The sequence below is a fragment of the Pseudorca crassidens genome, chromosome X (assembly GCF_039906515.1).
Source record: "Pseudorca crassidens isolate mPseCra1 chromosome X, mPseCra1.hap1, whole genome shotgun sequence".
Classification (NCBI taxonomy): domain Eukaryota; kingdom Metazoa; phylum Chordata; class Mammalia; order Artiodactyla; family Delphinidae; genus Pseudorca; species Pseudorca crassidens.
Genome location: NC_090317.1, coordinates 90,176,398 through 90,191,302, shown reverse-complemented (window position 1 = coordinate 90,191,302; position 14,905 = coordinate 90,176,398). Strand labels below are relative to the sequence as shown.

General features: G+C 40.8%; 1 protein-coding gene across 3 annotated transcripts in view; it reads left to right on the top strand.

Moving 5' to 3' along the window:
- The first annotated feature begins 4,661 nt into the window (after nucleotides 1-4,661).
- The window catches only part of CLCN5 (chloride voltage-gated channel 5), a 159,568-nt gene continuing 149,324 nt past the window's right edge, over nucleotides 4,662-14,905 (top strand). The window contains exons 1-3 of one of the 3 annotated variants that reach the window (XM_067724459.1): nucleotides 4,662-4,898; nucleotides 6,982-7,138; nucleotides 12,262-12,465. Coding sequence is in view for 2 of the 3 variants with exons in the window: in XM_067724457.1 (XP_067580558.1) it covers nucleotides 7,123-7,138 (16 nt within the window). In the remaining variant the exon portion in view is untranslated. Of the gene's footprint in view, nucleotides 4,899-5,509; nucleotides 5,629-6,981; nucleotides 7,139-12,261; nucleotides 12,466-14,905 lie in introns of those variants that run through there. The other 2 variants (XM_067724457.1, XM_067724458.1) reach the window with 2 other exon arrangements.

Sequence of the window (14,905 nt, the reverse complement as noted above, 5' to 3'; positions counted from 1 at the left end):
GTTGTGGTGCATGGGCTTAGTTGCTCCGTGGCATGTGGGATCTTCCTGGACCAGGGCTCAAACCCGTGTCCCCTGCATTGGCAGACGGATTCTTAACCACTGCACCACCAGGGAAGTCCAGTACAAGGTGACTGCAAATGATCTTAGATCACTCTATTTTCAGACTTAACCTACTGTCTTGATAGATTCCCTGAGCTACAGAACTTTGTTCATTTCCTTTTATTCTGCCCCATTTTTTTAGAACTATTCCAGGCATCCCTTGGGCACCCCAGATATTTTATTTTATTTATGCATGGTATTTTATTTTCTTTTTTAATTGAAGTATAGTTGATTTACAATGTTGTGTTACTTTCTGGAGTACAGCAAAGTGATTCAGTTATACATACATACATATATTTCATATTCTTTTCTATTATAGGTTATTACAAGATATTGAATATAGTTCCCTGTGCTATGCAGTAGGACCTTGTTTATCTATTTTATATATAGTAGCCTGTACCACTTATTTTATTTTAAAACTAGTATCCCTAGGGGCTAACACGTGCCTGGCACAATAGTAAAGACTCAAACAAAATGTGGAACAAATAAAGAACAATACCAGAAACATTCACTTACTACTTTACATGGCTATGTACTCATGTAACTATTTCACTCTGGATTTGCAATGACAATTTCAAAATTAAAGATAAAGCTGCTTTATTATTTACAATAGCCAAAACATGGAAGCAACCTAAATGTCCATCAACAGATGAATGGATAAAGAGGATGTGGTATGGAATACCACACACAATGGAATATTACTCAGCCATAAAAAAGAATAAAATAATGCCATTTGCAGCAACATGGATGGACCTAGAGATTATCATATTAAGTGAAGTAAGTCAGGCAGAGAAAGACAAATATTATATGATACCACTTATATGTGGACTCTAAAAAAAGATACACATGAACTTATTTACAAAACAGAAAAAAGACTCACAGACATAGATAACAAACTTATGGTTAACAAAGGGGAAACGGGGGGAGATAAATTAGGAGTTTGCGATTAACATATATACACTACTATATATAAAATAAACAACAAGGATCTACTGTATAGCACAGGGAACTATATCCAACATCTTGTAATAATCCCTAATGGAAAAGAATCTGAAACATTATATATATATATATATATATATATATATATATATATATATATATATGTATCTGAATCACTTTGCTGTTCACCTGAAACTAACACAACATTGTAAATTAACTGTACCTCAATTTTAAAAAATGGTTAAAAAAAGATAAAGCTGCTTTAGATATGACAGCTTAGGTGCCACTGTGACCTATTGCTCTAAAGGTTTTTCTTTTGCAAAATTAACTCTAAAATGCTACATTTTATTATACAGAGAAATCCACTGTTTTATTGTATCTTTATAATTAACTTTTAAGATCACATTGTGTTTACTCTTTACTTTGTAAGACCTGAAATGGCTCTTGACCGAAAGTCTGCTGACCACTGTGGGGGGTTGGGCGGGAACATTTTTTCAAGTTTTTCCAAGGATGGGGGAGGAGAACAGAGGGTCTCATTTATGTTGATCTATCTACACTCTTTTGGCCAGATCCACTTGTGACCGTGTACACACACTTGTGGGGCACCTGGCTAAGGTTCTCATGGGGAAGAGAACAGAGTTAACAGAATCCATACCTCCTGATTAAATTATTAACTTTGCCTCATTAGCACCACACTCTAACCATTTCACTTGGGAAGGTATTGTTGTATAGGCATTTATTACTCACCACATAAATAACTCCTGCAAAACTTGTGGATCCAAAGGAGGCTTATTAATCATCATCACCATTAATAGTAATACTAGCTCACATTTATTGAGCACTTAACATTTTCCAACTATTTAAAATCTATTAATACATTTTATCCTATTATTCATGTTACAGATAAGAAACCTGAAGGAGAGTGAAACTTGAACGACGTGACACAGCTAATAAGTGTCTGAGTCTGGTTGGTTCTGAGCCCAGGCAGTCTGGCTCCAGAGTCGATTCACGTAACTGGTTTTGTTTTGCAATTCGCAAAAGATAGAATGTTCTTTTATGAAGTGTACTCCTAAAACAGGAGCCCTCCGAGCTGTCAGCGGTCAGTGGCGACACCACGTGGTCATCTGGTTGTACTGCAGCCCTCATACTCTCCATAAATCACTCCTGCCCAAGCTCTCCCAAATAAACCCGTATTCCACGTAAAGCCAATATTTGCTCGCTCTACAGTGGTGGCTTCCAACCAGATTGCCATCCTGCAACCATCTTTTTCTTGTCTCATAGGGAAAGGCATCTTTTCCAAGCTTAGCTTGTATTTTGCATCTCATTTCTATTTCATGTATTTTACTCCACTATTTATCCCCTCCTTTTCTTGCCTCTTCAATTTCTGTTTCACTAGTGTCTCTTCCTGCTCAACCTACAGGTAAGCTCTGGTTTCTCCTATCCTGCAACGACAAAAGCCAAGCAACCAACCAACCTCTCCTTGAACAATTACTCCAAATTCACCTTCTTAAAGAAGAGTGACAGATATTAACTAGACTTATTGTGGTAATGATAGCGAGTCAGCACACCTGAAACTAATATAATGTTATATGTCAATTATACCTCAACTACAAAAAAAGAAGTGTCTCAATAAAGGGATTACCTTGCTCAAAAACCTTCTTTTTCAATCACTTTCTGAATTAAGTACAAATCTCAGTCCAACATTCAGGATTCTCCAAAATTGGGCCTGAATTTACCTTCTGGTTACATCGCCTACAACTTCCATACACTTCTTTACCCTAAGCTTCAACCATGGAGGACTACTCACAGGTCCTCATATGTGATTTCTTGCCTGCATACCTTTGTACAAGGTGTTACCTCTGCTTGCATTTACCATCATCAGAGGACTCAGCACAACCTGCCCTGATTCTTTCTAGTCGCTTGTGGCTATCCCCCACCCATGCACCCACCCACCTATATACTGCCAGTGCCTGAAAGCAGAGAATAAATGTTCTCAGGTGAGAAAGTAAAAATTAGCTTGGACTGAGAAAGCAAAAACCTGGCCTTTCATCAGGCTGGAATAACAGACACAAACAAAACCAGCTGTAAATTTAATGGGGAACAATATTTCTCCCAGAGACATGCTGCAGCTGTAAGAGGATAACAGTCGCCTTATCTGAGTGACCACCATGTTTTTTACTCACTGAGAAACTTTGTTTTCTACAATCATAGACTATCAGGAACTTTGCTGCTTGAAATCATATCAGTGAGAATAAAACATTCCACATCTGTCTGGAGTACATACGTTTCTTGGATCCAGAGAAGCAGCCTCAATTTCCAATCCAGGTGCAGAGCTTCAGATAAGGGGTATCTGGACACAACATTCCACATCTATCTTTACTTTGTGGTTCCCAAGGAAACAGGACTCTGGGTTCACTTCGAAGTCCAGACCTGATGTTGACCCCCTCACACAGCCCTGCTTTGAGCTTACTAAAACAATGCTTCGTTTAAAATTCACTTAAACTCCACTCTTCCCCCCCAACACCATAATGACTTTTTTTTTGTTTGGTAAGATGTCCCATGGTTTCTCTGGTGTGCCGTCTCCCTTGTTGCAATAGGTCCAAAAGCCGGACTTTTTTGATTATAGATTTGTCCTTGGTGGCCTAGTGCTGACTGGTCTAGGATACAGGTTTTGTATCCCACACCACTTAGCTTGCCCAAAGCAGGCGTTCAAAATTGTTCACTACAGTGGACTCTGAATTAGCGTACTGGGGTTCTACTTAGATTACCTGGATTGATTATATAAATTCTAGTCTCAGTTCTGCCAGTAAATAATTAGCTGGATCATGTTAAGTAGGTCAACAAACCCCAAGGGCCTGTTTTCTCTTTTGTAAAATGAGGGGCTGTTTCTTCCAAACCTAGGCCAAAGGGCTTTGGAGTCAGGTAGACCTAGGTTGGAATCCCAGTTCTACCCCTTACCAGTCCTGTAATTTTTGCTTTCCTGAGCCTCTGTTTTGTAATTATTAAAATGGAGACAATACCAAAAACCGCAGTGTAGATTTTCCAGTGTTACTATGAGGATCGAGTTGGCTGTTACAAGCATCACTATATTTGATCACTATTCATACTACCACTATTATGTGAGCTCGGACAACCTTTCTGTGCCTCTGTTTTCTTATGAATAAAAGTGGAGAAATAATAGTACGTACCCCAGTGGGGTTATTGTGCACGTTAAATGAGATGAAAAAAGTAAAGGGCTTAGAACAGTGCCCGGCATATAATTAGAGGCTCAAAATACGTGAGCTAATGTAATTAGTATTAGATTTCTACCACTAACTATTCTGTGGGCCAGAAGCTCAGGATAAACAGTTTTGTTTTAAGAACAAAACCAAAAAAACATACCGTAGGCTCGAAAGAGTGAAACATAAAGGAGCATTTCTTTTTCAAAAGCAATTGACACGCCCAGCACTGGGTTAGGACCCGCCCAGTCCTCATTAAATATGGCAGCGAGCAGGGCCGACCTATTGCGGCTGCGCGCGCGGAAACTCCTCTGAGCACCGCCTTCTCCGCGGATCTCCCCGCCCTGCTGCCTCCTGGGCGGGCATCACCTCCTCCGCGCTTCGGCAGAGGTGTGGGGAGAGGGCTGGACGGGGCGCGCACGCGCAGGCAGCGGCCGTGCTTGGCAGATCCTTGCGAGGCGTCTGTCACATGAGCCGCGCGCCCGCTCCGTTCCCCCTCCTCCCGGCTGGGCTGTGAATGAAGCTCTGCAGGCTACGTGGGGCGCTAGCTCAACTTAGTGTCCCGGACGCCAGAGCCGACTGAGCGCTCGGCCCGCCGGCGGCGGGCACGGGCTCTGCCGCTCCGGACCTCGGCGACAGGTAAAGACGAATGGGCTGTTCCTACCCCAGCAGGTCCTTGGCGGGCCGCTGGCCCCCGGCCCACCTCCGGAGCACTCCCTTGGGCTCAGCGACACAGGGGAAGCGCTCCCCCGCTGGCTCCGTACCCGGGAGATGGGGGTTCCCCGTGCCCGGCCGCTGCTGCTTGGCACTCGGAGGAGTTAGACCGGCCAGTTCTAGCCAGTGCAGGGCGGCATCTTCCAGGGAGCCCAGCCCTATTCTCCGAGCCAGGGTCCCTGCGCTGTCCCAGCGAAGTTTCCTAGCGGAGCCGCGCCAAGCCCGCCCCGCTTTTGAATGGGGGAGGTTAGCTGCAGGCGTCCCCTTTCCAGGACTGGGGCAGGGTGGCTTTGGCTGGTAAAGCCCTGTCGAGGCCCCGTTCTTATCCATCCTGCTCTGGACTGGCAGGTTCGTGTGGGTCGTAGCGAAGCCGAGTCCACACTCTCGGAAAAGCAGTTGCTCCGTTTTCCTTTTCCCACTTAACGCGGGGAGCTGGTTCTCTCTAGACTTTACAGGCTTGCGCTTGAGCGCCTTCACCCACCCCAAGGGCAAAACTTTACCTTCACATTGATGCGCGTGTACTTTATTAATATTTCAGAGCAAATCAGTTTCCAGGAGTGCCAAGTGAAGTTGTACGTGTGCCCGTGTGATAACGTCAGTGTAAGCTACCCCGAATAAGTGAGGGAAATCCAGAACTGTGGAGTACAAAAAGCCAGTAAGAATCTGCTTTATGAACGCTTCATACATTTATTAGCAACTACCCGGGTTTGACTACGGAGATGTTAAATTCTCCTGGTCCCACGAGGCGCGGAGCAGTACTATTTAACTGCGCGCTAAATAAGAGGGAAAAAAAGGCAAACCAAAACAAACTGTCCTGGGTGCCAGATAAGTCATCAGAGCGCTTTTTCCTGGTGAATTCATCCTGGGACTTTGTGAGTTCCTAGTTTTCTTGGACTTCACAAGCCTTTCCTTATCCAAAGCGTTGTCTTTTCTCTATCGGCTTTTTGGGATTAGTGTACACATTCACACTTTAGTCCTTTAAAAAAAGGTATTTAAAAAAGGCCAAAATGATGGCTCTCAAGTTCGTATTAGTCTTCAGTATGTATACGTTAGCGTTTTCACTTAAGGGGTGGAGGTGTTGCTTGTATGAAAGCTATGGAAATAGCAATCTGCTTTGAAGTTCCCCAGGTCAAAAAGGTGAGGACTTTTTCTTAGAAAAAGCAGATTGGCTTGTATGCTACAAAAGGAAGACTTAATGAAGAACTTGTTTAAATGGACAAGAAAAGCATTTAATATATTCACCTTCTGAATCAAACGAAGTAGTCAGACCTTTCATTTTTTTCTCCCATTCCTAGCGCCTTTCATATCCTTCCAAGTAGTACTGTCCTAAGACTGAATTTGACATTTTAAAAATAGGAATTATCTGAATTAATTTGGTTTTACTTAAATTAGTATTCTTTTTTTTACATTTTTCTTTTCCTTTGGTTCTTTCCTGATTTTAAAAGCAGTCTATGCTCTCTACAGGACATTGGCAAAATGTGGGAAAATATAATGAAGCGGAGAGGAAGCACCACGACCTCGAGGGCATCGCTCTTCAGTTTTTATTATGCCTTCTTTTCTTTTCCTATACGAGATCTGTTTTAAAACTTTTAGTCACAAAATTTCCTCTCCTTTCTACAAATTTTTTGTTGCAGAGTTGGGTGTTTTGGGGAGGTTGGGGAGGGCATCGGATATTATGCTGTTCTTCATTCCCCCAAAGTGTGGAACTTTGAGATAGGAGAGACACTTAATGGTTATCTCATCCAACCACCCATCCTTTGAGATTCTGAAACCCACTTACTGAAGATCCAGTGATTCATGCAGAATTGGACAGCACTCAAGGGCAATATTAACTGACTCCAGATCTCCCCATTTTTTTTTTTGGTGAGATCTTGTTGCTTAGGTGGAAACTTAACACTGTCCATGTCTGCTTATCTTTGAAAGAGAGGTCCAGAGACGGACAGGAGATGATTTTCAAGGATTTGAATGTTTTTCATTTAGGTATTTGTTTTCCTGTTGATATTTTCAGGTTCTGGGCTTGAGCATCTTGCAGAAAACGAGACGACACAGCTGCTGTTCCATCTACATCCCAGTCGAGTCTCCCTACAAAACTGGGGGGTCCGGGAAACTCTGAGCCTGTGACCCCAGCGTGGGAGAGAATAGGATCAAGATGGCCATGTGGCAGGGTAAGAAGTTAGCACTTATGCCTTCAACTGGTTTTTCCTCCTCTATTCTCTATCCCAGCCCAACCCTCCAAGCCAGTGGCAGGCAGCCAGGCAGCGGTTTCTTTAATTTAACCCTTTGTCTTCGCCAGGACAAAGCATATTGGTTTAAAAGGAGTTGCTGCTAGCTGGAAGTTCAGATTATTTTAAAGTAGGGATGGAGGGGGGTGTGTGTTTGGGGGGGTAGGAGTAGCGGGAAAATGTAGTGCCAGGAGCATTTTCAAAGAACTCCCTTCATTTTAACATGTGCTCGTGGGGGTTGTAGGTGAAGAGATGGAGGATATCTTCTCATATTTCTGTTTTTTATTTGGTTCCGGCAAATTTCTATCATAAGGTTTTCAAAGGTCGGGGAGACAGATGTCAGCACCTCCTTGACTTCCTCTTCGCAGTAAAGACTTGAAAGCATATTTAGCGTTATAATGATTATATTTGGTGATAGAAGGGAAATGCCTATTTTAATATTATGGAACGACTTGAGAGCAAAGCTCAGTGATGTCTTGCCTGATAGACTATATCTCTTGTGAACCTGTGAATTCTTACCACATATAAAGTTACTTTTTATTTTGGTGGGGTTGGGGATGGTGCCCTTTGGGAGAGTATCAGAATCTCCAGGGGTGTGTGGGATTTTTATGTTTATCAGAAGGGAATGTGGGTTTAAGAAATGGTAGACAAACACTACCCAAATTGGTCTGTGACCCACAGAAGGTTAAGGGCCACTTATATGCAGTAGAATGAAAGGAGCTTGAATGTCCATAAATATTCAATAGGTAGGTTTGTTGGTGGTCTAATGTATCTTTTAAAACCGTCTCCAGTTGGTTACAGCCGTAAGAAGAATTTTTGATGTGTGAGGGTTGTCAATTTAAAGATACTTTTTGATGTGAGATTCGGCCTGTATCCCTGCTTTGACTCACACAATGGGCATTTATCAGGAGGAGTTTGAATATTCTTGTTGAAATCCTGAGACATTCTTTCATTCAACAAGTAGAATACAGAGATGAGTAAGATGCAGAACCCTAGAGGGTTCCTTGTCTTATGGAGGAGACAAACATACAAACAAATAATTGTGTCAGGTTGAATAAGTGTTATAATAGGGAGAGATGCAAAATGTGATGGACGTCCAGAGAAAAGCATGATGAACTGTGAGTTTTGAGCTGGGCTAAAAAAAAATGAGTGGGAGTTTGCCAGATGGGCAACTGAGAGAATTGCATTCTGGGCAGACAGAGAAGCACTGTTTGGGAACTTCCAAGTTGCTCTGTTGGACTCGTGTGAGATGTGTGGGCCACGACCTCAGATGAAGCAGGGAAGGTAGTAGGAGGCTGGATAACAAAGAACCTTGTATGTCCTAGGAAGGATTTTACACTTTATCCCGAAGACAAAGATTCTAAACAGGGAAGTAACATAATCAGATTTTGTTTTAGAAAGATTACTTTGGCAGCAATGTTGAGGTGGGGTTGGAGCCGGAGAGAATGAAAGCCAAGAGGCAGTTGGGAGGTTTCTGTTATAGTGGTTTAGGGAAGAGATGGTGAGGGTCTGAGAAGAAGCAGGGGCAGCAAGGATAGAGAGAATGGGATGAATTCTAGAAACGTCCTGTGACTAGATGCAGGGAGACACCGAGCCTGGGTTGACAGCCAGTTTGGGTGCCTGGGGCCGGTGGTGCCGTTCACTGAGATGGGGAACATGGGAGGTAATGAGAGGGGCATGGGGACTGTGGGAAGTTACTGTGCAGCATTTGGTTTGGCCTGTTTTGTTTGAGACACCTGTGAGCTGTCGGGTCAATGTTTAAAAGACAGTCCTGAAAGTATAGAATTAGAGTTTGTGTAAGTGGGGAGCTAAAGTTTCCTAATGATGCATAAAGAGCTTGTGTGTTTTCTCTCTTTTTGATGGAAATGTCATCAGTAGTTAATGATTTATAATAAAAACATTTTAATGGATAACAATTCTTAATAAAAATGTCATAATTTCTTAATAAGTAATATATTTTGCTATCTCAGGCCCTGAAATCCGATCTGCTTAAGATTACATTGGAGGAAAACAATTTTCCTAGCATTAGTGAATAGGGGAGTATTCCACAGAAATAACTGCAATCATTCCTTGTTTTCTGCAACCTCTGAAGTGACAAGCATAGTACAATGATAGTTTGGGTGGCAGTATGGTAGAGTAGTTAAAAGTATGGGTCTAGGTTTAACTCCGTTGGTTCTGTCACTTGGTAGCTGTGAGACCTTGGGCAAGTCCCTTAATCTTTCTGTCTCAGTTTTCTCTTTTGTAAAATGGGGATAACAATAGAACTCACCTTATAAGGCTGTTGTGATGATTAGTTAATATTAAACAAAACACTTGGAACATAGTGTCATATAAATGTGTGCCATTATTATTAGTAGTAAGACATTTAGAATATTGTCTATCATATAAGTGCTTAGTAAAATTTAGCAATAGCTGTTATTGTTACTCCTACTACTTCTACTGCTGTCATTATTATTTGCTATAGCCTGGAGTGGGCCTGGCACCCTGTTCTGTGGAGGGAATTTCAGGTTGTCCTTGGAAGGCCTGCCCTGTAGTCATCTGTTTGGGCCTTTATGTAGAGGTTTAGATATGAAGAGATCCTTAGAAAACATCTAGCCCAACCCCTAGAGGTTAAGTGACATACCCACAGTCAAACAGGTTAATAGTAGTGATAGGACTAAAACCCAGGCCTCCTGATTCCCTATTCCAATTTTCTTTCCATGGACTCGTGGAAGAGGGAATGTGTGGGTCTGTCCCCAGCTCAAGGGAGCTCTGAGTCAATCTCTGGATCTAGTAGAGGAACTCTAAAAGCTAGAGGAAGCCAAGTGTCGTTAGTCTCTTGGGTCAGTCCTGTCTAGTTCCTTCATGGAGAATTGGATCCGAATTCCCATGCCTCTTTAACATGGCCAACATTATTATTTTTGACTTCGTTTGATGGAGTCCTCTAAGACATTTCCTGGCCATTTTAAACAGAGTGTACTGGGCATAATTTAATATCTTTGATAACTCAGGGTCATCATTAATAACATCGGTTTCATTGGTCTAATGGTCAAGGAAATATTGAAGAGAATACTAGCCAGTTTAGGGCGGGATGAGAGTGGAGACTTGTGTTGTCAGATCTCATTTATTTATTCAATTAACATCAAGCACCAGTTGTGCACCAGGCACTGTGCTGAGCTCTAGAGATGCAGTGGTCAGTAAAAACAGGTATGGGCTCTGCTCTCACGGAACTTACCAACGAGGATAAAAGTAGAATTTCAAGCTTATGAAATGCTTTATTTAACAAATGTGCTGAAGTAACTTGGAAAAATGACACCAACGTAAATTTAGAAGGATTAAAATAGGGTTTCTTAATAAAGGAGGCTGGTGCATCGGAATTGCCTTTTAAAAATATTCCTGCTCAGCTCTATTTACAATAGCCAGGACATGGAAGCAACCTAAGTGTCCATCGACAGATGAATGGATAAAGAAGGTGTGGCACATATATACAATGGAATATTACTCAGCCATAAAAAGAAACGAAATTGAGTTATTTGTAGTGAGATGGATGGACCTAGAGTCTGTCATACAGAGTGAAGTAAGTCAGAAAGAGAAAAACAAATACCGTATGCTGACACATATATATGGAATCTAAATAAATAAAAAAAAATACATATATGGTTCTGAAGAACCTAGGGGCAGGACAGGAATAAAGACACAGACGTAGAGAATGGACTTGAGGACACAGGGAGGGGGAAGGGTAAGCTGGGACGAAGTGAGAGAGTGGCATGAAGTTATAAATACTACCAAATGTAAAATAGATAGCTAGTGGGAAGCAGCCACATAGCACAGGGAGATCAGCTCGGTGCTTTGTGTCCACCTAGAGGGGTGGGATAGGGAGGGTGGGAGGGATGGAGACGCAAGAGGGAAGAGATATGGGAACATACATATATGTATAACTGAGTCACTTTATTATAAAGCAGAAACTAACACACCATTGTAAAGCAATTATACTCCAATAAAGATGTTAAAAAAAATTCCTGCTCAGTTCTCATCCCCCCCAGTTGTGATTCAGTCTTAAGACCTGAGCATTTAAAGAAGTGCTGTAAGCAATTCTGATGTGTAATCCTGTTTGGGAACTGCTGCATTAAAGAATTAAAAGTTAAAAAAAAATTATAAAGAAACTGAAAAAATACAGAATACTCATATAATCGTGGGATAGGGAAGATCTTTGTATGCATAATATGAAAGGTAGAATAATACAGTTTTAACTGTGTGAAAATTTAAAATTTCTGCACAAAACCATAAAATTAATGAGAAAACTGGAAACAGTTGCGAAAAGACTCATTATCCTTAATATGTAAAGACTTAACAGCTCAGTGAGAAAAATACAAGTATTTTACTAGAAAAAATGTGCAAAGCATGGGAGTAGGAAAATACATACTCAGAAATCCAAATGGCCAATAAACATGAAAAAATGTTCTATCTCAGTAGTAGTCAAAGAAAGGGGGAATTAAAATAGCATACTATTTTCTCCAATATAATTTGCAGTGATTGAAAGGAATGACAAAACGCAGCTTTGGCAAGGACCCGAGGGAGCAGGCATTTGCATACACTTCTGGTGGGGATGTCAATTTGGCAATATTCATCAAAAGCTTTAAAAACCGTGTTTACCTTTTCACCCTGCAATTCCTTTTCTTGGAACTCATCCTAAGGAAATAATGAAGGGTGTGCACAAAGATGTATCAATAAGGATATCGATTGCAGCATTTTCTATACTAGGGAAAATTGATAACACTTGCATTCTGATGCATTGATACAATGCAATACTATAGTTACTAAAAATGATACTGTGGAGTTATTATACTTATTAACGTAGAAATAGGTTCATGATATGGTGTTAAATGGTGGGGTTGGGAAGCACATCCCAAATTATCAGTAGTTAACAGTGTGGCCTCTGGGCTTAAGAGCTGGATGGAAATCCCAGCTTTATGAGCTTCGTGGTTTTGTGAAGTTACTTACCTTAGTGTTCCTCAAACTTCCACATCTGTTAAAAGAGGGATAAAATAGCAGCGAACCTAACAGTTCTTAACTTGTACGTCCATTAGGATCACCTGGGGATCTTTTAAGCCCACCCAAGCCCAGGCCTCACACAGGCCGATTAAATCTGAATCTCTGGGAATGAGATGCAGCACTCCGGGAATTTTGAAGCCCCTGGTGACTCCAGTGTGCAGACAAGTTAGGGAACTGCTGAGCTAATATATAGGATGGTTGAAAGGATTAAATCAGAAAATCACGGTGCCTGGCATGTGGTAAGTACTTAATACATGATAACTATTATTAGTAACTGTTACTTTTTCTTATTAATAGTATGGTCCCATATTAATATATGTGGTGTGTCCATGTATGTTTTGTACAAAGAAAAGTCTAAGAGGATAGACACACGAGTATTTTAAAAAGAAATTACGGTTGACTTTATTTTTACTTATTTGTATCTTCCATTTTTTCTGTACATAACATGGGTTCCTTGTTAATTTTTAAAGGTATAATTTCTGAAGGAAATATCAGATATATGTACACAGCTTTATATACTAAGGTATTTATAAGTGGTGAAAAACTGAAGACAATTTCCATAGTAGGGGAATGTTAGTAAATTATGGCAGGTCCACAGATTAAAAATCCAGACCAATGCTGAGGAAAATCTTCATGACATAATGGAAGAGTATTGGGATTATTCCTTTTCTGTCTTCAATTTAAGTGGGGCTTTGTGTATATCTCTGTCTTTACATGTTATGTATATACCTGTGAATATATATATCCACCTTTGCCAGCGTGGATCCCTCAAGTTGGGACTGCATAACTAAAGCAGTTGCAGTTTTATTTTTTTACAGCTTTTTTTCCCCAAAATGATTTGTAGTTGTGTGTGTAGCACTTTGCCCTGCTATGTGTGCTCTGCAGTAAAAACCAAATCTAATATATTTCAAAAAAGAAAATACCTATGAATGTGACAATAAATACAGAATAGATGGGAATTATCCAAAGTTGTTGACATGGCTATCCCTAGGTAGTAGGATGCATTTATATTTTTTCCCTTTTATTTTTACTTTCCAAATTTTATGTAATAAATGTATTACTTTTAATAATTTGGAAGTGAGGTATAAAATAGCAGTGCCTCCAACAAAGAGTGAATTGTGTGGGCTTCTGTACAACTGTTTCAGCCTCTCTGTGCCCCCCTGCCTCCAAATTAAAGGAAAAAAAACAACCAAACTCCTGAGGGTTTGGTTAGAGCAGTTTTTTGCTACTAATACGTCCTCAAGTACTCTTGTAACTTTTAGCTGTCTCTCCTACTGACTCCAAAAACTCTTTTGAGAGTGAGATTGGGGACAGGGAAAGTGTACAAAAATGGAGAAATTACACTTAATTTAGTGTGGAAGTTACATAATAAGGTGGAGTGGCAAAATATGTCAGGTAAGGGTGAAAATAAAACAGTTGCAATGAGAAACTGTTCTGTTGGCTTCAGATCCAAAGGAAGTAAGTTTCAACTTTGCAGTTTTTTTTTAAGCACATCACAGTGTATTTGTAAACACTCTGGTGATTTAGCTAACACTTGGGGGCCAAGGGGAGCATCACAAAGCAGTCAGTGAGTTGATAACAGAACTTCAGTGTGAAATCTAGATGGCTGTGTGGCTTGATAGTTGGACCACCATCACCTAGGAAAAGCCATCTGGTTCTGTTCTGTTGATCAAAACGTTAGTATCTGTGTGTCTCATCTCCGACAGGTACAAGAAATGACTTCTTTGTCTCTCTGCATTATTGCCCTTCCACAACTCCTCAGCGGGGCAGAATGGGGGCGGGGGAGAAGGATTATGATGAAAAACGTTGAATAGGGGGTAACTAAAACCAGTCTTTAAGAAATTTTTTCTGTAAGAGCCAGTCATTCCTTCCCAAGCGTACACTGTGGAAGGAACATGGGCCTTGGAATCCGATACACCTGGATCTGAACCCAGCTCTGCCAGTTGGTAGCCAGAGTTCCCTAAGCTCCAAAAGCCTCAATTGTCTCCTCTGGGGTCAAGTGTAGTCTCTGGAGACAGACTCCCTGGGTTTGTATCCTGGCTGTGTCACTGATAGCTATGGGCAAGTTACTTCATCTGTGGGCCTCACCCTCTTCATCTGTAGAATGGGGTTAATAATAATCATACTTCAGGGGGTATATGGCCTTACTCTGTACTATTTACAATTGCATGTGAATCTACAAATAAAGTTTTTACCTCAATATAAAATTTTAATTAAAAAAAGAACAGGGGAACAAGGACTTTCTCCTACATAACAATAATAGTGTTCACACGCGGGGAATTATCATCTATACAATAATTTTATCTAGTTTATAGCCTATAATTACATTTTTCTCAATTATCCTAAAATATCTTTTATAGCATTTCTTGAGGGGGCATTTAGTATCCAATCAAGGAGGAGGTATTTGATTATCTCTCCCTTTAATCCCCTGTTCCTTTTCCTTTGTTTGTTTCAATACATTGACAGTTTTGAAGAGTCCAGGACGGTTGTCATGTAAAACATTCCTCAGTCTGGCTTTGTGTGATTGTTTTCTTGAGATTAGATGCCAGTTCTGTGCTTTTGGCAAGAAAATTACATAGATGATGTTGTGTATGTCCCACTGCATTACATTTTGGTTGAAGACATGTAATGTCAGTTTATCCCATTATTGGTGATGCTAAGGTAATCGCTTATTAAGGA